A 24376-nucleotide genomic window follows, 5' to 3' on the forward strand; every position below is an offset into this window, starting at 1 on the left:
GCTTGGTCAGTGTTCATAGAAAGGCAGCATGAGACGCTTCTCCGTTCGGACCATGCAAGCGTTGGGTTATTTGGAGGAAACAACAGTTTGACATTTCACTCAGAGAAAAAGGTAAGCCACAAATCTCAGCTCCCGATGGAATAGTTCAACTTTGATTTATTGCTGTTGGTGTGAAGCTTTACTTGAAAGTACAGCAGTCTTGTAAAAAAAAAAAAAAAAAAGTGCCCATATTTAAATCTCAAGATGCAATCCTGCTTTATTCATGTGAGAAAATAACCTAAGCACAGCTAAAATGTTCAAACTGTAAATAAACGAATTAAAATGCAACTTTTATGTCCCCAATCTAACCAATAAAGGAATATATTTACTATGATGTCTAATAAAAGTATAAATGTAAGTATGTAAATAGCTTATGGGGGGTGGAACTGCTTTTTTCTGTGTGTAGCTGGAAGTCCTATAGGTTGGGAACAGGTTACACCCACAGCTGGGCTCCTGCCTGCTTCTATTATTGCATTTCTAAGTAGCGTAGGATTGGAATAGAATAGTACCTTTGTGATAATCTCCATTCATGTTAAACATGGCAGATGAAGGATGAGTCGTCTGTCAGCATCAGTGAGCTCAGAGGAAGCCGGCAGGATGACATTTGATCATGAAGATGGCTGTGATTTAATGCTTTATTTCATTAGTTACAGTTCAAGTGATCAACTTCTGCTAGAAGCAGTTTTTAAACCCACAAAGGTCCATTTAAAACAGCACAACAATCAGAAAACAGCTGAAGGTGTCAGTTTTTGATGAATAACTAAAGAAATTGCATTTTCTGTAAAAGTGCAGCGTGAATGCTGAATGACTTTGCTGAAATTTGCTAAAGAAGCTGAAACTGAGCTTTTAAAGGTTAAAAAAGAAGCACAACACGCTAAAACCTAAAAGGATAAAAACACAGGCCAAAAGCTAAAAAAAGCTAAATGTTATATAAAAGCCAGGAGTATCAAAATGCTAGCTAAATGCTGCAAGTAGCAAAAAGCTACCTAGAAGTAGCAAAACAGCAGCTAAAAGCTAAAAGTAACATAATGCAGCTGAAAGTAGCAAAACAATATCTTGAAGCTAAAAGAGGCAGAAGGCTAGGTAAAAACAGCAAAAGGTTACCTAAAACTAAAATGAGCTAAAATCTAAAACAAGCAAAATGTTACAAAAAAGCTGAAAGTTGCAAAAAAATAAAATTAGCAGAACAATAGCTAAAAGCTAAAAGTAGCAGAACGGTAGTTAAAAGCTAAATTAGCGAAATTCTCACTAAAAGTAGCAAAAGGCTCCCCTAAAAACTAAAAGTAGTAAAACAGTAGCTAAAAACATCAAAAGTCTGTCTAGAAGCTGAAAGTAGCAAAAGCTGGCTAAAAGCTAAATGCAGTAAAAGGCTAGCTAATAGCCAAAAGTTACAAAGGGTAGCTAAAGAAGACACAAACAGAGGAAGTAAGCTGAAATAGAATTTAAAGAGAACAACATTGTTGAAGGAACTGATGTGATCTCAGTGTATTTTTTATTGGGAAAATATTTGTAAATAAAATTAGATATTTTTAAAAGTATTAAAGTTACAGAAAACAAAAGTCATAGCAACCCCATCGCCTGAATGAGCTGAACGTTTGGATAATGAATGGCTAAAATGGCAAAAAGGATGCAGAAGTAGTTAAATTACATAAAACATTTGGAAAAATGAACATTTAGGAAAACAACAGCGTAAAATCTGAACCCGTGTCCACACAAACTAAAATAGGCCACCTTCTCGTTTGACCCTGGGTAAAGTTATTGTTTATTGAGGTACATGAGCACATTCAAGATTGCTTTCTGCAGAGCTGATGTGCTGACAAATGCTTTGTTATTTTTCTCCTTCGTATTTGCATTTCTCCCAGGTGATTTTCATGTGCGTCTACATGCACATTAGCAGTCACCAAACAGCTCCTTACAGACTGGGAGGATTCGCTCTCTTTAGTCTGAGTGACTTCATGTTACAACCGCATAAGAGCGAGGTCCTTATACGCACCGTTAACATATTATACACTCTGCGTAAGACTTGCTCAATTTATTTCAGTGTCTTCAAACTTTGAAAGCAGCTCTTTCTGTCACGGTAGGAGGCATTTATTATTTAGCTTGGTGTGCTTCGAATCTTCAGCCGTTTGAGTGAAGTATTTCCAGTCTTGAAACCAGAATACTCACATTCACGACACGGATCTTAGACGAGCTTGACTTTTGAATACCTCAGTTTCTTGAACTCTGGAGTCTGACTCTGCATATGCTCGTGGGAAACTTTTACACCCCCCCACCTCCCCTCTCTCCAGCCAGTGTCCCTCTGTGTCTTTTACTGGAACAGCCTGCTCTTGCCAGGAAGCTATCAGTATATTAATAGGTGTTTTGGCCGCTGCTTTGGTCGCCCCCACCCACGCCCAGCTCGCTGTCCAGTTTTCAATAACACAAGCAACCCAACGAGACCCTCTCCGCTCTCTGTCAAAGTTAGTGAAAAAAAAAACAAACCTTGAGCTTATTTTAGCCTCAGTGGTAGATAACTGATATATTGGGTTGCTATCTGTATGTAAATAATGGCTGCAGAGGTGCAGGAGTTGTAACTAGACTGTCAAAATCATTTAGCATGACGAGAAATTATAGGGAAATTAAATATTTACTTTATTTTTTATCTTTTTTATATACATATTTGTGCAGCAAGATGTAAAACAGAGCAAGCTAAAGTTTGTGCTTATAAAGACCATCATCAGGGAGATGTTCTATCTCAGGAAGATGGGTAGAAAACTGAATGAAACAGAATCAGAGTCGATCATTTTGGTTGTGATGGTGTCAAGCTGACCATGTTTGAGAAGAATGTCAGGCTGCCATACTAACAATTTCATTACAGTCTCTGTTTTTTTTCGGTTGTTATTCCTGGCTTCAGCTCTCAGCTATTTATCGCTGAAATGAAAAGATGGAAAGATAATGCCTGTTGCCCATGTCTGTGTTTGTTTGTACATTTAGCAAAATACCTCATGAATCACTGAACAGTTTCCAAGGAAACCTTCAGAAATTAATCACTCGATGGACAAATACAACTGATTAATGTTTGGAATCAACCTGATTCAAGATGGCTGCTACAGCAAAGCAATCATAGTAAATAGGAAAACAGTTATAGCTCAATCAATTTTACAGATCATGAGCTAAAATTTGGTGTGGTAGTAGCTGAGGCTGATTCTCAGCTTTTACTCTGAGCTCTAACTGATTGTGGGAGATCTCTTTTTAAAACTTTGCCTTCAACTATTGGACTCAACTCCGTCTGTCTCCTAGCAAAATATCCCATGAGCCACTGGACAGATTTTAGTCAAACCTTTATAAAGTAAACATTGGGTTGATATCTTTAACTGATTATCTTTTGAACACAACCCAATTCAAGATGGCCGTCACAGCCAACTGACCTTAGAAAACACAAAAATGCCTCTAGCAGATATTGAGCTAAAAGTTGGTGTGGTGGTAGCTGACAGTCGTTTACAACACATACACATACACTGATCAGATTATATCAGATAAGGCTCATGTTATTTTCAACTTTTGACCCCAATGGTTATAACTCCCGTCGTTTCTCAACATAAGATGACCTTAGTCTAAAATTCTGGCATGAAAGGTGGTGAGTGATATGTATTCAAGGAATGCTGGGCCTGTAATTCATGGCTGAGTTTGTGTTCGGTTGGTTAGAAGACCCTTTTTCATTCTGCCCTTACTAAGCTGCTTTTACAGACTTATGAAAAATGAAATGAAAAGAAAAGAAAAGGAGGTTCACGTCGTGGCGATGCTCCAAAGTGGAAAGGCTATTTTGAATCTGACTATGGGAACATAGTCAGATTGTAGTTACTCATAGCGTACATGTACAGCTCAGTGGCTGTAAATCCTGGTACCGACTCTTCAGTGATTCACAGGATCAGACTGTGTTAAGAGACCATTTTTAATAGAAGTTAAACTCAGAAGCACTGGAAAGTATACACTCGGGATTAAAGATCCTCCATCAGTCATTAGCAACAACCAACACAGATCAAATGCAGAATACACAAACCCAATAGTAATTTGTATTAGACTTTTTTTTAAGAAAGATATTATATAGGCCTATATTTTTTAAATGTTTGACTTAAATATTGCATTTAAAGCATCCGCACAAGAGATCCCTTCAGAGAGTCCTGCCCTGTGGTAGTTTCATAACAGGATTATGTGTCTTTCAGAGTCTTTACCTTTTAAGGCTCTCAGTATTTTGTAGCATATTTACAGTGTAGTCAGGTTAAGTTGAATGTTTTTTTAGTTTTCAACAGCAGCAGCAGGCAAATGATTTCAGCAAAACTGCATTAAATGACAAATTAAATGACTTGCTGGTGAAGAATTATAAGGGTGAAAGTTTCTTTCTTTTTTCTGTGTTTTTCATGTTCCTCTGACAATGGCTTATTTTTAACCCGTTGGGCCCTTAAAAAGTGGAGAGCTGAGAGGAGAGAGGAAGTCAGTGCAAGTGAAGATAATCATGTCCTCCACAGCCTTCACCCTTCCTCCACCTTCCCTCTCATACACACGGTTTGTGTTGCTTTTCTGGTGTCCCCCAAATGAAATGCAAACAAATATACAGAATGTGTGAGCGTTTGCACACCGTCATGAACCACACACACACACACACACACACAAACAGAACTCACGTACTTCTCCGTCCCAGGAGAGCAGCTCAGTGAAGGAGCTGTGACAGTCTGACCTTTACAGAAGTCAATAAGAGCAACTCAGCGGAGGGAACTTGTGAAACTGTAAAGATCCGTCTTCTGTAAAGTTAAAGCTGAATCTAGACTGGTAGCTAAAACCACCAAAACTATGCAGCTGAATGAGACAAAGTGTCATGCCCAAGGCCACTTCAGCACACTGCAGGGGCTGGGTATTGAACCCCAACCCTCCAATTGGAAGACAACCACCTTACCCACTGGGCCAAGCCACCACAAAATGGCGGAAAAAGGATAGTTTTTATATATGTTGTAGATTTCAGCATTTTATTTTTAAAAATTCAATCAAACCATCCATCCATATATCCATCCATTCCCAGGCCATAAAGGATACATAATCCCTGCAGCAAGTTCTGGGTCTGTCCTGGGACATCCTTCCAGAGGGATGTGCTCGGAAAACTTCTACTCTACTCTGAGCACCCCTCGTATGATGGAGCTCCTCACATTGTTTTGAAGGCTGAGCCTGACCACGCTCATTCATGTCCATAGGTGAGCGTTGGAACACAGTAAACCGGGAGTTCCTTCTCCACCTCAGCAGACCAGAACAACACCCTCAGCTCTGAGAACGAGGCCCCGATTCGTCGATCCATCTCCCACTCCATTCCTTCACTTATTTCATGAACAAGACACAGAGATGCTTGAACTGTTCCGGTAGGCAGAGACTCATCCCCAACCCGGAGGGAGCATTCCACATTTTTCAGGTTGAGGACCATGACCAAGATGCCAACAGGTTTGGGAACCTCAGGGTCTCAGTCAAACCACGTTTTTCCAAAAGGAAAGTTATTTTTTCCTTATCAGTCATTTTGAATTCCAACTGAATCATCTTGAATCACCACCACCAGGTCATCATTAGTTCCAGGCTGTAAACATGAAGATATTAATAATGTTTATTGAGAAATAATACCTAGCTATTTTAGTTTTCTTCAGAGCATTTTGCAGACAGTTATTCCTCTTTTGTATGAACCGTATTTGTACTTTATGTAAAGAATTTGATCATGCTAACACACATACAGACTCACATAGTTTGGAGGTAGAATAATCAGTTAACAGAAAATGGACTAGCACCAGTTCCCCATAATTAACTGTTAGATTCTGGTTGCTCAGTTTGAAATAAATGTTGTTGCTCCATCTTGTTTCTGTTTCTTTAATTTTATCTCTACCACTCCCATCTGCAGCACAGCTGCCTGCAATTATTCTTCTGAACAGTATTTGTTTTAGTTATCTTAACAGCAACATTGTTATATTATGCAGACATTTTTTTCCCACTTTTGTAGAAGACAGTAACAGAAGTGTTCCTGCCAGCTGTGAAAGCTGAAAGCTTTTATTTCTGTGTCTTTGTTGTGTTTTTATCCCTCAGTTGAACTTGAGTGTTTGGAATTTTTCAACGCTTCCCAAATGCTTCTGCATCTAATTATAGCAGAAAAAATTAAGTCAACCTATTGTCAAAGTCAAATGGAAACACAAACATTAAACATTTAATTTAATAACAGAAGGCTTGCTCCAAATGACTCAGTAATGACCTTCAGGCTAAACCTCTCTTTAAGACACAGCAGCATCTGCAGTTCATTTTAAAGGGTGAAAGGCAAAATAAGCCTAATTAGCAAAACATCAACATTTAGAGTTCATTACTTCGAATTATAACCAGTTATAGTAACATGTACAGTTATGTGGAAAAAATTGAGGCCTACAATAGTTAAGCAAACATGGGCGTAGAGTAGGAAGGTGATTGCCTGGAATACTAAAACGAAACCTCATAATTTATTCATCCTATGTATTTTGTTTTTCTCCTGTGAATAACTGAAGTCAGCTTTATTTCTATATCACTTGTCAAACACAAATTAAAGTGCTTAACAAAAACAAACCAGGCATAAAAATAAAAAAAACAATAAAAGACAACAAAACAACACAAAAAATGTGTAAAGTTTGGAAAAACTGCAATAACAATAAAGTAGTTAATGATTTTGGTTTTAAAGATTTGCAGTAAAGCAATAAATCAAGAATCAAAACAAACAATACACAATAAAAATGATTAAAACAGGAAAATCAGTGAAATAGATCAGTTATTTGATGAAGAAAAATTTCATCAGTATTTTTTTTAAAACACTTCAAAACTCTTTTTGTGTCTCAAAGTTCATAGATGGAAGTTTTATTTAGTGCTGAATATATGATGATGTTTTTAAGCAAGAATAATTTTAAATCACAAACTGATTTTGATTCCAGGAATGATTGAATAAAATTAAATCAGGTGCTCGGATTATTAAAGCTTTTCACATAAAAATAGCAAATACCCACCAACAATTAAAAGCCGTAAAACATTTTGATCAGACATATGAACAGATATTTGGAGTATTAGTCATATATTAAGGTTGAAAACATAAATTTATTGAGATTTGACCATAAATGTCCAAATCATATTCACTGATATAAATGTTTACTGCTTTTATAATATCATATTATTACAATACTGTTAGCTAATAGTTACAATATTTATACATTTGAATGTTTTCTCTCTTTTTCTCCTGTTTTTGACTTTTCATCCTCTGTTAGCTAACTTAGTTTTAGTGAAACCAGGCACCGTTTTCAGCCTAATGTTGAGCTACTGACCTAATGTAACAATTAAAGTCTAAAAGGTCATGCCTCTGTGATTTTAAGCAGAAATTAGTGCAAGACTTACAGAGACGCCACCTTTTTTTTTTCTTTTTTTTAAACCGACTATTACCTCAAAAGAGCGGAATGCAGTGAGGCGGTGAGACATGCTGCACTGTCTTCTCTCCGTCTTACAGGTCTTGTCAAATGTTTCTGCTGATTAAATCACTTCTCCTTTTCCTGCCCACACAGCCCTCTGTTTACATATAAATGACCTTCATGTGGAAGACATCATCATGGAATTCTGGGAAATGTAGGCGATCATATTTGATTTACAGAGGCAGAGGCAGCTTAAAGGAGGGAGGAGGATCATAATTGGACAGTCTTTATTCTTATATTGTAAACATTAATGAACTATAAGTCCAATTTAATTTAAATCAGTTTACCAGGTTTTAGGTACCAACGTGTGAGACGGTTCAGTTTTGTTCATTTCCGGAGTCTGAGATTAAATTTTCTGTGACCCAACTTATACTGAATTCTGCAGTCTTGTACATGTGGCCTTAGGGGAGGAAGCTGTTTGTCATGTAGGATGTGGGTCGTGTTCTGGTTCATTTGAGCTAATTGTTCCATGTCTCCTGCATGTGCCTTTAAGTGTATTTTTCCTCGTTGGGTCAAACCAAACAATCTTTTGGCGTCAATTAGGCTTTTTTTTTTTTATACAAAGCCTTCTAGATTGACCATTAGACCATTTATAGATTTTTAAAAGAAATCATCCATCCATCCATCTGTCCATCCATTTATCCATCCAACCATCTGCCCACTCACAAATATAGTTGTTTGTAATGTACCATGCCGACCTAATCAGAGTAGTGCATGTTTTTCATCCCCTCCACCCTCCTTGCAGAACACACATCCAGTGAAACATCCCAAACCTCAAGCTCTCTGACTGCAGTGAAAAATTTGATGGCACTATAAAAAGTTCATTCTCGTTTATTTATTTTTAATAGCAATCTGCTGCAGTCGTTGATGACTTTCTGCTGTTATTTTGTTGCTTTGGTAAGAAAGTGCGCCTCCTCCATGTGGTGAACTTGAGGCTCCATTTTGTTTCCACAGCTGTGACCAGACATGCATTCCAGTTTGACAATGACTGTCCCCAGATTGTCTAAACACGACTGTAGAGAAAGAATCAGGGCTCCTTTAAAGGAAAATATTGCACTATGGAGGAATTATCAACACAGATACCAACAATGACCGACATGTCATTTGTAAATCGTGTTTGCTGTTGGTAACACTAAAAGAGAAAGTGTGGGAATGTTGTAATGGGCAGAGACACTGAACGTGACTGTTGGGGAGATTTAAAATTGTACTAAAGCAGAAAATATATGCAAAGGAAATTCAGACGTTTGGTTGGTGTAGTTTGAGAGCTGTTGATGCCCTAAAGGTGCCTACTTAGCTAAACTGGTTGTGTTGCTTATTGCAAATAGTTTGGTTTCATAGAACTTGACTCGATATTGGAAGAAATTACTCAAATTTTCAACTGCAGCATCATCGAACTCTGAGTGTTTGTGACTAAGTGACCAGTGAGCCCTGCGGCCTCATTTTGTGCAGACAGTTTTTAAAAAGGAGTCTAGCTGTGATAAGGTGCCTTACGTCAATTTTCTGTCTCAATATTTTTGTTTTTATTATCTCTGTAACATTACTTAGCATCACCATCATTATAGACATACCAAGAACAAAAAGAAAAGGATAAAAAGTGAGAAATCCTGCTGTTCCAGCTGGACCTTGTGTAGCATTTATGGGCGACACTAGAGCACACCAAAGGCTGCCAACATGACACAATATGTGAAGATGTTGTATCTTGAGTTCATAATGACCTAACAATTGGTGCTCATAACAGACGGCACAGCTTTCATTGTTGGACTCTTGATGAATGGAAGCGCAGATCATAATGTTTTGTGTTATTGTGTGTCACACTTACACTGGCAGAACCTCCAACGTGAGTTCAGAGGAAAAGATGTCATTGTGTAATTTGTAACGCCATGTTTCCTCCCACAGTCCAAACACACTCAGTTGCAGATTAAAGTGCTGTACTCATTGACATGCCTTGATGGGGGCAAGTATGATCATATAAGTGTGTATCTTTCAAAGTAAGAGTAGTTACTAAATATATAAGTTCTGCTCTCACAACGCTAAGATTAAATATTCGGCAGCTGCAAAGAATTTTTGTAGCTCGTTTACCTGCATTTAGAAATAGTGTTTAAAGATAGTATTTAAGATTAAAAGTGATATCAGTTGCATTTGTTACATTTTACTTTTAATTACATTTGAACTATATTTAACTTTTAGCTACAGTTTTACTAATTGTAGCATTTAGCTATGGTTTGCTCATTTTAGCTTTTAGCAACAGTTTTTGCTGATTTCAGCATCTGCTCTGCTTGTTTTAGCTTGAATAATTCACTGAACAATTCACTCTTCAACAAGTTTCAGTGAACTAATTTAACACTTGGCGTTTACACTTCATTTTTTTTTACAGAAAATGCATTTCATCTAGTGCTGCATGTACATTTTGGAGATTGTTGTGTCACTGGGCAGCTCATTAAACTTGAAATCTCAGAGGGGATTTGCTGCCCTTTTACCCCAAAATAATAATAATAAACACACATCTGTTCCCGTGACCCTGAGTGGACAGCAGAGAGGAATGACTGCTGGAACATGAACTTCCTGTCCCCATAGATGAGAAAATACACATAATGTAAATAAACTTTACCCAGTGTTATCATAAAATCAGAAGGACCTGAGGTTGGATTACAAAATTACATCTATAAAAATACTTTACATTTAATATATTACAGCACAACCTAATGATGTGTATTATGTGTTCGTGCACCTTGCTTTAAATAATTCATGTGTGACTTTGTCTCTGTCCTTTCCCCACTTTTAGAGACATGTGGAGGAGCCTCACACTCACACTGATGATATCCTTGGCACTGGGCACAGAAGTGAGCACAGCTTTATTTATTTCAGGAAGATAATGTGCCTTGAATTACTCGTAGGACTTTGTGGCAGTGTGATGTGATGGACATATGATCTCTGTCCAGGTTTCCCAGTTTCAGGATGTCGAGTTGTTGCTGACGGTAGAAAAGACGGAGGAGTTGCAGGAGAACTTCAGCGATATATCGGTCTTATTTGGGGATGCAAGACATCAGATCTTGGCGGCCCAGTTTGAGTGCTACCTGAAGATGATCACAGATCCACTTCAAATGGAAAATGGTGAGAACATTCATATGTATGGCCATAATTTATTTTTTGTGGAAGGCAGATGAAGTTTTTGTGTAAATATGATAAATATATATTTTTAAAAAAGTTACTTTATCTCAAGTATGTCAGGCTAAATTGAAATAAATAAATAAACAAATTTAAAGCCTAGCATTCCTTGAAGGAATGCATATCGCCCGCTGCCTTTCATACCAGAGTTTTAGACTAAGATCATCTTGTGATGAGAAGGGACTGAGTTATAGCTGTTTTGGTCAAATCTTGTAAATTATATTATGCACAATCATGTGATATTGCAAGATTTTGCATAATCTGTTACAGCTCAAACTGAGGGTGACTCTCAGCAAACACTACACTAAATGTTAGCTCAGTATCTCTAAAATTTATCGAGTTATAGCCTTCTTTATGTATGCTAAGGTGGATTAGCCATGGCGGCCATCTTAAAGTTGATTGACTCTAAATGTTAATCAGTTGTACATCAAGTGATTACTATCTGAGAGATTCAATAAATTCTGTCCAGTGGTTCATGAGATATTACACAGAGTTCAGTCCAATAGCTACGGTTGATTAACTGTGGCAGCCATCTTGAATTGGGCTGACAAAAAGTAATCAGTTCCAGTTATACACCCAATGACTTCTTTTGTAAAAGTTTCATTAAAATTTGCCCACTGATTCATGAGCTGTATCACCCAGTATTTACATTATCGCCCTTTCACCTTCAGACTTTGAATAACCTGCAGAAAACACAAAGAAAGGAGTTCCACACTCCAGAGTGAGATGATTTCTTTGAAAAGTTTTATTAAATAAGTAAACTTTCTGGGCCCTCGAGCCGTTCTCAAGATTGGTGGTCATATTTACAAACAGCTGAAACTGGCAGGCAACTTTCAGAATTTGATAGGATTAATAATTTAAATTATCCATTAAACAATGGTGTGTTATATTTAAATAAACTGCATCTCACCACAGCTTGCACTAACAGAACTTGTCAACAATGGACGGAAGCCTGCTGGTACCCGGTCACACACAGCGGCATGTTGGGAAACGCTGCACAAAATAACATTTCAAAGGCAATAAATGGGAGCAGCGTGGACTGAGAAGGAGACAAAGGGCGAGTTTCCTTTCTTTCAGATTGACTTCCTCTCCAGCTTTTTCTCAGTCTCTTGCTCCTTGTGGGTGCACACACTGTAACATGTTGGAAGGTGGAGTAAGTGATGCGTTTAAAGGTTCCCGTTGCAAACAGCAAATATTAAACAAATGTAACATTGTTTACTGAAAGCTTTCTTAAACATTTAGGTTTACTTTAGGATCAGACGGTGCAATTTTAAAAACTATAAAGGACCTGTAAATGTCACACACAGTGCAAGCTCCATATTATAAAATCACGAGAGCAATCTGTGGCAGAGTGTGTTACGTAAGATTTAATAAATCCCCGACTGTGCAATTTCCTGTGGTGGTGGAATCATGTCACACAGATTCAACAAAGATACGAGTCCAACAATAAATACTTCAGTTTTTAAACTAAGATCATCTTAGGATGAAAAATGACAGAGTCGAGCCTCAGCTCAACACTTTGTGCAAAATCTTTGCTTAAAACCTCGACATTAACTGACGGAGTCAACCCTGTTTGTCTGTTAGCAAAATATTTCATAAACTACTGGACTGATTCCAATGAAACTCTGAAGATAATTATATTCTGAACATCTACAACTTTTGAAGTCAACCCAATTCAAGAGGGCCACCACAGTTAATCAGCCTTAGCCTAAACAGAAATGGCTGTACCTCAGAAAATCTGATAGATATTGAGCTAAAAGCTGAGAGTCATTCACAACACGTACACCAAGCGCTAACAGGTCGTTCAAGACTTTCTCAATCACACCCACGCACACACACACACGCACACACACACACACACACACACACACACACACACTCACACACTCAGTGAAGTGTAAATGCCATGTCCTCTGCAGGTCCGTACTGTAACCGTACGTGGGACGGCTGGCTCTGTTGGGGAGATTCACCACCAGGGACTGCCTTGCAGATGTGTCCTACATACTTTATCGACTTCGACCCCTCTGGTGAGGCTTTCAATTTACAAACGCATATTTCCAGAAAATGTTATTTTGTATTAACTGGGTAAGTAGATTTAACACTCTCAGTACAGTGGGCCTTTGTTCAAGAACGATTTATATCTTATAACAGAAAAAGTGTCCAAAGTGTGTAACCCTGATGGCCAGTGGTTCCACCACCCAGAGAGTAACAGAGTCTGGAGTAATTACTCACTGTGTCAGACCCACACCAAAGAAAAACTCAAGGTAAAATGTCATGCTGTCAGACTAATGTGTCTCTGATTTTTTGTTCTCAGTTAGTTTGGCTCTCTTGACTGAATTTCAATGGCTACATTTTGTGAAATCAGAACACCTCTTAGCAGATCTCTGTGTACCATGAGTCCGTTCATAAAAGCATGACGAGCATGATGCTGTTTCTCTAAGCACCCCTGGTCCAGTTTATTTACTTTCTATACAAAAAATTTGGAAGCAAGAAATTCAACACTGAGTTCATGATAAAAAAAAATGAAACAAAACCTAAAACAGCTTCAGGTCAGAACCCAACAGGATTTAATGACAGATGCTGATATCGGATACTCAAAAGTTGCATGAGCTTGGGCAGCTTAACCTGACCAAAGTCCAGTCTTGACTTTATTATACTGACGTGTGAACACTTTAATGAACACCAGTGACGATAATCTATAGCTAACAAGCTTGTTCCTCTTTGCTTTGCTAAAGTTAGAATTCCTCAAAACCCCTGCAGGATAAAAGGCTCGCAGAACACGTTTGCATGCCTTGATTTGTCTTTTTTCAAAAATAAGGTGCAATACAACACTAAGTTAGCCTTCTAAATATTTTTGTCAATTCATCTAAATTTATGGCCAAAATACTTTTTTTCTTTTGCTTTCTGCTTGCTGAGCTTTTTCGTGCAACTTGCTGTCCTATGATGGTGTAAATCTTTAATTTTTAAATAAAATAACAAATGATGGAGAGTAATTTTAATTGTCGTAAATTTTTGTCCTGCAGTTTGCAATGAGTATCTACTATCTGTCTTTGGTGGGTCACGGTCTTTCTATTATCTCCTTAATCATCAGCCTGATCATCTTTTCCTTTCTAAAGTGAGTCAAGTAAGAATTACACAACAATAAGTATGTATAAATTCACATTTTTCAGCAACTATTTAATTAAATGGTTTTAAAGTAGCTCAAGACTACTGATATTCAAACAGTGTGAAGTTAAGTTGATGTCTGAGTTCTGATCTTTCTGTCTGTTACAGTAGTCTTAGCTGCCAGAGGATCTCCCTCCACAAGAACACGTTCCTGTCCTTCATCTTGAACTCCATCGTCACCATAATGTTTCTTTCAGTCACTGTGGCCAATAACAAGACTATAAGTTCCAGCAACCCTGTAAGCCTCTGAATTCTGCTTCTTTTACAGTCTCTTCTACAGTATTGCCAATTTTATCTGCTGATTTTAGCTTTAGTTTTGTCTGTTTAGCCTCTTTTAGCTACAGTTTTGCTAATAATAGCATTTGTTTTGCTACTTTTAGCAACTGTTTTGCTAGTGCTCTGTTACTTTTAGCTTTTGCCTGCTACTGATATTTGCTACTTTTAGATTCTAACTACAGTTTTGCCAATTTTAGCTTTAAGTGCTATTTGTTTTGCCTCTTTTGGCTACAGTTTTGCTGATATTAGCATCAATTACGCTCACTTTAGTTATGGTTCTGTTAACTTTAGCTACTGTTCTGCTGATTTTAATTTGAACTCAGTTTCAGCTTCTTCAGCAGATTTCAGCAAAGTCATTCAGCTCTCAGCATTCACACTTCATTTTCACAGAATATTGAGTTTCTTTAGTGTCTTTTCCCTTTTTTATTGTCTCTGTCAGGTAAGCTGTAAGGTTCTGGCTGTTCTAAATCAGTATACAACTATTTCCAACTATTTCTGGATGCTATGTGAAGGCATCTACCTCCACACGCTCATCATAGTGGCTGTCTTTGTTGAGGAACAGCAGCTCTTCTGGTACTACATCCTGGGATGGGGTAGGTTTGGTAATTAAGATATATTATCATCTCTTCCAGCACTAGTGTCTTCACACAAACAAATCTCTAAATGCTGAGTGTGTGAAAATAGGCTATAAATACTATTTCTTACAATATAGATATTTAAATCTCATTAAAGCAGACAATGAACCTGTTAAAAGTTGTTTTTTTTAGTTTATTTGGAGTTTTTCAAAGCTTCAGCATGTTTCCTTGAATTACAACACCTCTAAATGTTTAAAATGATCTACATTTGCAGTACGTGTCTATCTGTATTTTAGCCTGATTTTGTTCCACTGACAGCATCAATTTTCAACATAATTCAGCACAAAGATGTAACCTTGACAACTGAATGTACCTGTCCTTTGATAAGTGGGCTTTTCAGGAGAAGCTGTCATCCAGCCTTTCTGTGAAGCCTCATTCAATCAGCTTTTATGGGTTAAAACACAAATCTTTAATGTCTCCAAAAGGCTCTTATTTTTATACCTTTATCTATAGTATTCCTGCACATACATAACGTGAGGTGTGTCCTATATGTTACTATTCTAAATAACTACAACTCACCTATGATTTAAAGCCTAATCTAGTTTATTTATGACCTTTGAGGTGTCATTATTTCTAAAAACCTTCTGTTTTCTTTGTTTTGACTCTTTATTCTATGTTCTGGTTGTGTTTAATTCATGATATTATACTCTCCAGGTATTTATAAGTCGTCATTACCTGTTTTCTTTCTCTTCGAAGGTTTCCCTATCGTTCCTGCAGTCATCTATGCAGTTGCCCGTGGGTTGTACTTTAACGATAGGTAAGAATTGTAATTTTACTGATGCTCCTCTGATCTGTTAGGTTGACGAGAATTAGTCAATTAATGACATTGATCAGGGGCTGAACAGTGATGTAACTGGTCAGACTAGTCACCTCGATGCCCTGGAACTCTGTGCCCTTTTTGTGAATTTAATAGATTTATTTAAGAACCAGCTGAAGATTCATCTTTATAGACTTGCATTTGTGTAGCATTCTGTTTAACCTGTTTCTGGCTGGTTGTTGTTTTTCTTTTGGCTGCTCCCTTCTTCCGGGGTGGCCACAGAGAGCGAACTCGGACGAAAGATTTGGCAATTGTTTCATGCTGGATGCTCTTCCTGATGCAACCTGAGCTGGAGCCTGCAGCCTCAGGATTAAGAGATCACTGCACTGACCACTGAGCAACCACAGCCCCTGTATTTGAGCTTATTTTATTACTTTCATTTTACTTTAATTTATCTTTCTTTGCATCTTGTATTATTTGGATGTGAAGCACCTTGTGATTTTTATCTTGAAAAGTGCTACATATATACAAATTACTGCTACTAATACTATTACTACTGTTTTCTAGCAGCAAGAGAGTCATAGGTTCACCTCCTTCCTGGGCCCTTTTCTGTGTGGAGTTTACATGGTCTCCCGGTGTAAAGTTTATGTGTCCAAAAACATGCAAGTTAGGTTAATTGGCCACTGTGTATGAGTGAATTGTCTGAGTTTATGTGGCTGTATGATGGACTGGTGACCTCCAGGGTGACCTGTGCTCTTTGATCTATGAAAGAGATAAAAACCATCTCCCCCTGAGCCTGAAAAGGAAATAAAATGGATGGAAAAATGTCACTGATCAGCCTCATTAAGTAATATTAGTGTGGCATTGTGGCATGCAGGAAAAGAAAGTATAAATCTTTTAAAAGAGATTAGTCATTTTTACAGAAAATGATTTCTCCTTAGCTTCTTTACTGTAAATGTAAATTAAAAACACAAATGGTGGTGAATTCAAAGACAAATGAAAACTTGAAATTTTCATCTTGCATCTGTGAAAAATAAAATTAAAGAACGTCAGTAGCTCTAAGTAATGGTCAGCGATTATTAAGTCATTCTTCCTGAAGTAAACTGAGCTACGCAACTGATCATTAGACATTTTCTGTGAACTGCAAATCAAAAAGTTAAGATTAAAGGAGTCTTGGCTTTCCTCTTCTGAGGTGTAGTAAATCCAGCAGGATTTAAAGTTGAAGTTAAGTTAAGAAATGATACGGTTGATCTATTTTACAATTTAGAGTTCGAGCAGTCAGCATGACACAGATATCCTCCACAAAATTGAACTTCTCACTGAGACATATTCCTGCAAACAACTTTATAGTTTACTAGTTTTATCCAAACAAGGCAGGCCACTGATCTGCAAAAAGTAGCCTCAATTTAAGGCAAATAAGGGGTAACCACCCTTATACCCTGTTTTTAATGCATTATAGGTGTGTTTTATGTTGACAAGAAATGAAAGGTATAGAAAGCCAGATGCTGTAGACAGATATGACAAAAAATCAATCACAAGAAGAAGACTTGGGTTCAAGACATGTGAAGTTCAGCAAGGTTTTATAGACTTTATGGGAGCTTTTAAGATGAGTTTCTTTTTAGAGAACAGTTGAGTTGATCCATGATGCTGAACGTTCAAAAGCTTGAAGGAAATACCTCCAAACCTCTGTGTGTGTGTCCCTCAGGTGTTGGATCAGCGTACACACGAACCTCGTCTACATCACACACGCACCCATCCAAGTTGCACTGCTGGTGAGTATCAATAAATATGTTTTATTTATTATTAACAAATCTATATTGAATTAATTTAAAACTAAGATACAAATCATCCCAGACATAAAGACAAATAAGAATCCAACTGATACAGATACAATATTTATAACAATCAAGTGTAAAATGAATATAAATCAACTTTTTATGCACTGAAATCAAACAGAATTTGTTTGCCTTAATTCTGTTGTTAACCTCAGTTTGAGAAATAACAACAATAAGTCAATAAACTGGAGCTGGGCTTTTAAGTGCTGGGTAAAAAGACAAAATAAAGAATATTGGTGATCTTATCTGATCTTATCTGCCGGTAATGTTTAATCATATGCCGTCATAGACTTTTTCCTCTGACTGTTTAATTGTTGCTTTTTACATTCTTCTAAACTTCATATAAACCATGTGTCTTGTTTTCTGGCCAGGTGAACCTTTTCTTCCTCCTGAACATTGTGCGGGTTCTGATCACCAAGCTGAAGGAGACGCACTGTGCTGAGTGCACGGCCTACATGAAGGCAGTGAGAGCCACCCTGATCCTGATCCCTCTGCTGGGAGTGCCGTTCATCCTTCTGCCCTGGAAACCAGAGGGCCGCATCAGCCAGATCGTCTACGAATTTTTCATAATCCTCTTCTCCAACTTTCAGGTACAACCGTAAAGGCCTGCTAATCTGACTCACAGATTTTTTCATATTGGTACAATCTTTAACCATTTTCTCGTTAATACCCCTTTTCCTTGGATAGAAGAGTTTTTCACCCATTTTCAGGGTGCACTTTAATTAAGTTGGTATTTAATTCTAACATCAAATGTAGTTCACTTGAAATATTTCATCCTAAACTTGTAAAATTGAGAAGCCAGTTATAACTCACTTAAACTGGATGAAATATCTTTTCTGGTTCGTGATTTTCAAACAACGCAGACTCGTTTTATAAAAATATTTGCATTTATCTTTTATGATAAAATTTCACTGACTTTTCAAAAGTATAATTTAATGCCTCTTCATGTATAGGGACTCCTGGTGGCGATTATATTCTGTTTCTGCAACGCTGAGGTATGTTCTACTGTCTAACTTATAGAATTTCATTTTAAATTAAGTTCTTATAAATTTACATTACCAAATTGATATTATTGTGTTTATATCTTGACAATTTACAGTTTTATCGTTTTATTTTGAAGGTGTATTGTATGTGTTAAAGCTTTTATTAGAAAAAACACCAATAGTTTAATAAAGAACTTTGCTACTACACCTTTTGCCTTTTGTTTGATGGAAATATTTAAAGAACTATTTTAAAATGTTCTTGTTCCTTATTTTCAGGCCCAAACGGCACTTCAGAGGAAGTGGGTTCAGTGGAAGTCTGCCTGGGGGAAAACCGGCTGGGGGGACACGCCGATCGCCAACAACCACTTCAGCAGTCAGACCAACTCATCCATCGTGGAAAACAGCCGCGGCACTGCCAACTTGGAGCATCCCGCCATGGCGTCCGCTCTCCAACAAAAAGAAACCAGTCCCCTCACGTCCGTGATGCAGCACAAAACCAACGGGCAGCAAAATACCGGCAAGGCGTGCAACAACGGGCAGGTGGACATTCCTAATATGATGGAGACCACTGACATCTGAAAGGATTAGGCACAATCACACACTCAAGCATCCATTTTTCTATCCTCATGGGGATTCATCGTTCTGTAGCTTTCTACCCTGACCTCAGCTGTCAACTAAAAGCCTAATTTAGCTGTTACTGTTACAGTAATCCTGAGGGTATTTAACAGAAATTTAGACGTCAGAGAAAGTCAATGAAATGTTCTCAAGTGAAGGCCCAAAATATCACAAAGAAAAGTTTCCATAGAGATTTCTTTGCAAAATAAACAGATTAATAGTATTTATAAAAATCCCATTTTCTGGCTCTTAAATAACTGTAGCACTCACTTTAGGTTTTACTGAGTAGGCCTGTGAGAGGCTGTGACCTCGACTGTTACTCGCTGAAGGAGACAAAAATCTGTAAAAAAGCCATTTAACAAAGAGCCTCGTCAGCTTTCCTTAATCCATCAGTGACTACTGTTTCTATCTTTTCATAACAGTTAAGGTTTAATATTCCAATAGAAATCATTTTTAAGGTTAATTTGATTTCTGTAGCTCTTCTCAGGACCCCCCACTTGGTGTTCTGTGACCCACAGTGGGGTCCTGACCCTAACTTTGCGAACCATATGAGAGACTTCACAAAGGAAGGCAGATCTTGACTCTGATTAAAACTATTTTTCTCTGTTTAGAGCAAAGGATGTTAATTTTATTGTTGCTACCGTAGTCTCTCACAGGGCAGCAGCTTTTAGTGACGAGTTGGTGACTCGAAATTCCAAGAAAAAAAAGGCAAATTTTCAGTTTCACTGAATTCAAAGCGTTTGCGACCAGAAAACTGTGCAGCCAATGTTTTCCGCGACAGTTTATGAAAATCACGACTTTAAAGAACTGTAGTCTTGGCCACGCACGTTATTTTGTTGCCCATCTCGTACTCTCCTCGGCCCGCTTGGTACCCACCCTCCTCTGCCTCCTCTCATTACGCTTCATTATTGTTTGTCAAAAAACATAAAACTTTGCAGATGCACAAGAAGCAGGTTGAGGTGAAATTGTTCTTTTTTTTCTTTTCTGTTTTTCATCATTATCTAATAATTGTTCTGGGTCCACATAAGACTTTGTATCTGCACTAGCTGGTGACCCCTGCCCTAAAACGTCCCCCCCCCAATCCTAAAACCTCAAGAAATCCCTTTGTACTCACAATTAAAGGTTAAGTGAATACGTGAATGTGCTTTGTTTATACACAGATATCATATGGAGAGCAATCAAGCGTGCATTGTCTCCCTAATGCATATATATAAGCATTTACATTTACACATTTTAACAAAAACAGCAACAGTTTCATGACTTAATTAACTAAATATTTTATTAATGGGCTTTTGTTGTGTTGTAATTTGTTCCATTGCTGTAATTAAGTGAACTTATGTGTCTTTTTCAAGCTTCTTTTATACATTTTCCAGCCAATTTTAAATGTGAAAATACGAGACTTACTCTTTTGATATTTGTAAGTGTGTCTGTGCAATTTGTTGCCTTATGGAGCCTTCGGATGCTTTAACCATACACCACTGTGACCAATGAATGTCATCAGTTTTCATTTCAAGTTTTGTTATATCCTTTAAAAACAAACAAACAAAACAAGCTTTTAAAATTAGAATAAACTTTGCAACACAGAGAGGGAAACACTTACATGCATTTTAATCCAAATTTCTTCATTACATTTTAAAAAAAGAATAACAAAATATGTAACTGATGCAGAATTGATTAGCTGATTCTCTTAATTAACTCTAATAACGTCACAAAGGCTCAGGGGATTTCATCACATTAAACACAGCATGTTCAGAAGCACTGAACTCTGAGGAGATTGTTTGTTTTTTCGTTCGTGGTCGGCCGCTCTGCTGTGAACAATCTGGGGAGAGAACAGTACATGTTTAGTTTCCAGATGTCTGTAAAGTTTGCCCAATGGAGCTTATTTGTACACAATGCAGCAGGAATTGTTTTTATCGGAGGCAGCAAATCTTTATCACATGCAGAGCTTTAACACAATGAACACCAACATAAAAAAAACACAAAGAGCTACACATTTTTTTGTTAAAAAAAAACAAAACAAAACAGAACAACTGTGTGCCAGGTTTGTAAATAAACTGTAAGAAAGGATTTCTTTCATTTTTCATCTGTCAGCTGAAACCCTTTAGTCACCACGGAAAAGAGTTATTGACATTTTTGTTGCTTTCAATGTCATTTTTATATTATTATTTTTACAAGTTTGTTTCACTGTTCTGAAACGTTTTTGTCCAAATGCAAAAAAAAACAAAACAAACCAAAACAATTTCTTATCCCTTTGAAAAGGTATAATTTCACACTGTTTCTGTCAGTTGTGCTGTATGGACAATGACCGTCTTCTCGTGTTCCACTAAAACGCTGAAAAAAAAAGGAGTTTGTTGTGATTTCACCCACAAGCAGCAGATGTACGGTCAATACCAGACAGCTGTGGTAGGAAAACAGCTGGGAATGTGACCGCTCTGCGAAACACATTATCAGTTCACTTTGGCCAAAACTGCAGACGTTACGGACATATTTGTGAGCAGGTTCAAGAAACATTCCAGAAAAATGTCCAAAGAAATGTTGATTAATAAATGTTGACGTTTGTATCATAACACCGAGTGTGTGAAAATAAAATTGTTAAAACACTCTATGGTGTTTTGTGTCTAACTCTACTTACCTTTCGGTGCAGGATGACAACTCAGAGCCATTTCATTTATTTGAAATGACAAAGTTTGAGCCTTGAAAACAATATTGAATTTTTAATCAGAATTAAAAAAAACCTTGTTTGGCAGAGATAAAAGTAAAAAATAAACATGTGATGTGTCTTCAGTAACAGTCATTGATAATTAGAGTTGATATGGATGATATATTCAGGTGTGAAATTAAATTTCAACGCAAAAAGGACGAGGTCCCACCGAGATTTGAACTCGGATCGCTGGATTCAAAGTCCAGAGTGCTAACCATTACACCATGGGACCGGGCGGTAGAGCCATTCCTCCGTCTCTGCTTTTATCCCCACAAATAATCTGATTCATAATGTGGATATTATTTGGGGGTAAATTAATAACCATAAAGCTTACTTGTGGGAAAAATAAAAGGCTCGGCTGTGATCGTGAAATTAAATGCCATTTGTTGTTAGCTGCTTCTGAGCTATTTTACCTTACACGTAAAGCGACACTACTGTAGAATAAACCCCTTCTTTCTACGGGATGTATTGATTATTAAGGGGACTGACTGCTAATATCAACAACTTATAGCTTACCTGTATGCAAGAACTGAGTAATGAAAGTAAGGTAATGTTTACGTCCTTCAGCTTCAGTCGAAAAAGGTGAAAGCTGCATGCTAACTGCAGCTAGCATATAAGCTCTCTAGCTAAAATATGTCTTACCACTACCAGTAATGATCGATAGATGAATCTAGATAAACAGACATTTAAATGCTGTCGCTGTGTGCCCATTTTGTTTTGCTTGTGAACCTCCCACTGATTTTTACACAGTGACATTGAATGCCTCATGGGGGCAGCAGAGGCCATACATTTATGGGAGTCAAATTAAAGGAACATTCTGAACTCTTGACCCTCACTGTGTGCCTGTGTTATTCTGATCATATGTAGAGGCCTATCATCCAGCTAAGATTCTTTATGTTGATGAACAAAAAGCTCTTTTATTTAACTGCGATATATCAGTAATGTATTCAGAAACGTGCTTACATGATCAGTGTTTAAGTCCTTCAAAACTCGTCCCATACAGCTCCAACAGAGGGGCTGTGAGGTTACATTAACCTAAAGTCCAACAGCTTAGTCTGCGCCAACAGCTTAAAGCGCACACGCTCATCCCTGTCATCACAATCCCTAACATGTGAGGAGAACACTCCCACTTGACCTGCTGACCCCCCGGCCCCATTACAAACCAGTACACAATACACGTACACATGATTAGGGAGGGAAGCGAGGGCTCGTGGATACATTCACATTCAGCCAGCTGATAGAGAAATCAATGGGGTGCTGGACTTTGAATGCTAAAGGGTTTTAAAGTACAGGATGTCATCACTAGTTTAACGCAAACACCTGGAAATAGGTCATCCACGCAGAGAGAAATTTATATTATTTGCTTTTAATCTCCATGAAAAATAACAACAATAATTTAACCCAAAGATCGGAAACAATAATGTAATCCCTGGTTGTCTAATGTGCAAATCCTATTTTAGTAATTATCTCCATTCTTCCCTAACTGGAGTTGGTCAACAACTCGACCTAGACAGATAAGATGGACTACCTTATATAATCCTACATTATGTAAGAACCCTGACAGGCAGTAAATAGGTGACTTTTCTGTAGGTTTTACCTACAATTCAGTCTGATTATTTTCTGTTATAATTATCAGTATTTTACAATACATTACTAAAGCACTTTGTGTGAATTTGCATCATTATAATGCTTAAATTTGTTTTAATTTCTTTACTTTTTTATTAATAAGACATGTTTCTGGATCTAGGGCTCCCTTGAAAAAGAGTAGTATTAAACGTAAACAAGCTCTTAAATGAAAGCAAAAGAAATATTGACATGATTATTATAATAACAATATACATTATAAATCAACTACAATTTAAAGAGACATGATATGCATTAGCTCATTCTTTGGTATATACAAAAGTAGAGCCGAGGTGTTAATGTTTTAAGGGTAATAATGAATAAAAGAAATAAGTGCTTTAACATCTTTTTTCTCTTTAGTCATAGACTGGATTATTACAGTAATGGCTCAACCTGACCACAGCTGCCCTTCACAATTATAGTCAAAGACGGAATGAAAAGGGACAACTAAACAATTTAAAAGGCTTGTTAAATTCATTAGGTGAATCATTACTTAGAGCATTTGTAGGAAAGTGGACATTAGCTTCTTTCAGCTATTAAGCTGTCTAAATTGCTCTTATATAAGTCTCACTTTGTCTTTGTGGGTAGAAAGACAAAATGTCTTCACAGAAATGTAATTTTGGATGTTAAAAAAACGGTTTTGAACACTCATTGTTTCAAGAAAAAAACCAGAGCTCACAGCCTCTTTCTCTCATCTAACAAGTCTTTTTTCAACTTCAGCCCTTCAGTTTTTTACCAGAGTACAGAGGCACTTCCAGTAAAAAAAAAAAAAAATCAATTACCAATTAAAGCGCTTTAAAGAGCCATCTAATGCCATCTTATCTAACTCTTCAGCTAATTAAAATGTCAACAAAATTCTTGACTTTCTAATAGATGAATAAAAATCATTGTATATCAGTTTATTTTCCTCATCAGTAACATTGTTTTCCTTTTTTAGTCACACTGCTGCAAGTGGACTTGACTTTTTAGGCTTGAGTTAGTTTTTGTATTCATGTGTTTGCTAATGTTAAAAAATTATGTATAAGGAAAAATTATAATATTTGGTTCGATAATAATGAGCCTAAAAGATAAGCAAACTCAACAAATAATTGAGTCATTGAATCT

The 24376-nt window shown here is 37.2% G+C and overlaps 1 protein-coding gene and 1 non-coding gene across 3 annotated transcripts; one reads left to right on the forward strand and one right to left on the reverse strand.

Annotated features, from left to right (window-relative positions):
- Position 1: 1 nt before the first annotated feature.
- Positions 2-21551, forward strand: calcrl2 (calcitonin receptor-like 2). 2 transcript variants are annotated; one of them, XM_037977037.1, is made up of 14 exons: positions 2-111; positions 4486-4581; positions 10300-10357; positions 10457-10628; positions 12602-12709; positions 12834-12946; positions 13706-13797; positions 13959-14085; positions 14563-14716; positions 15455-15515; positions 17221-17287; positions 17722-17940; positions 18304-18345; positions 18610-21551. In XM_037977037.1, the coding sequence occupies exons 2-14, from the start codon at positions 4532-4534 to the stop codon at positions 18910-18912; spliced, it is 1566 nt and encodes a 521-aa protein (XP_037832965.1). In that variant the 5' UTR covers positions 2-111; positions 4486-4531; the 3' UTR covers positions 18913-21551. The 2 variants fall into 2 exon arrangements, with proteins under 2 accessions (XP_037832965.1, XP_017266919.1); XM_017411430.3 differs by having other exon boundaries at positions 3-111; positions 13956-14085.
- A 258-nt stretch (positions 21552-21809) lies between these two features.
- Positions 21810-21881, reverse strand: trnaq-uug. The gene has a single exon. It is a non-coding gene; the product is annotated as a tRNA-Gln (tRNA).
- Positions 21882-24376: the final 2495 nt, after the last annotated feature.

The sequence above is a fragment of the Kryptolebias marmoratus genome, linkage group LG8 (genome assembly GCF_001649575.2).
Source record: "Kryptolebias marmoratus isolate JLee-2015 linkage group LG8, ASM164957v2, whole genome shotgun sequence".
Taxonomy (NCBI): Eukaryota; Metazoa; Chordata; class Actinopteri; order Cyprinodontiformes; family Rivulidae; genus Kryptolebias; species Kryptolebias marmoratus.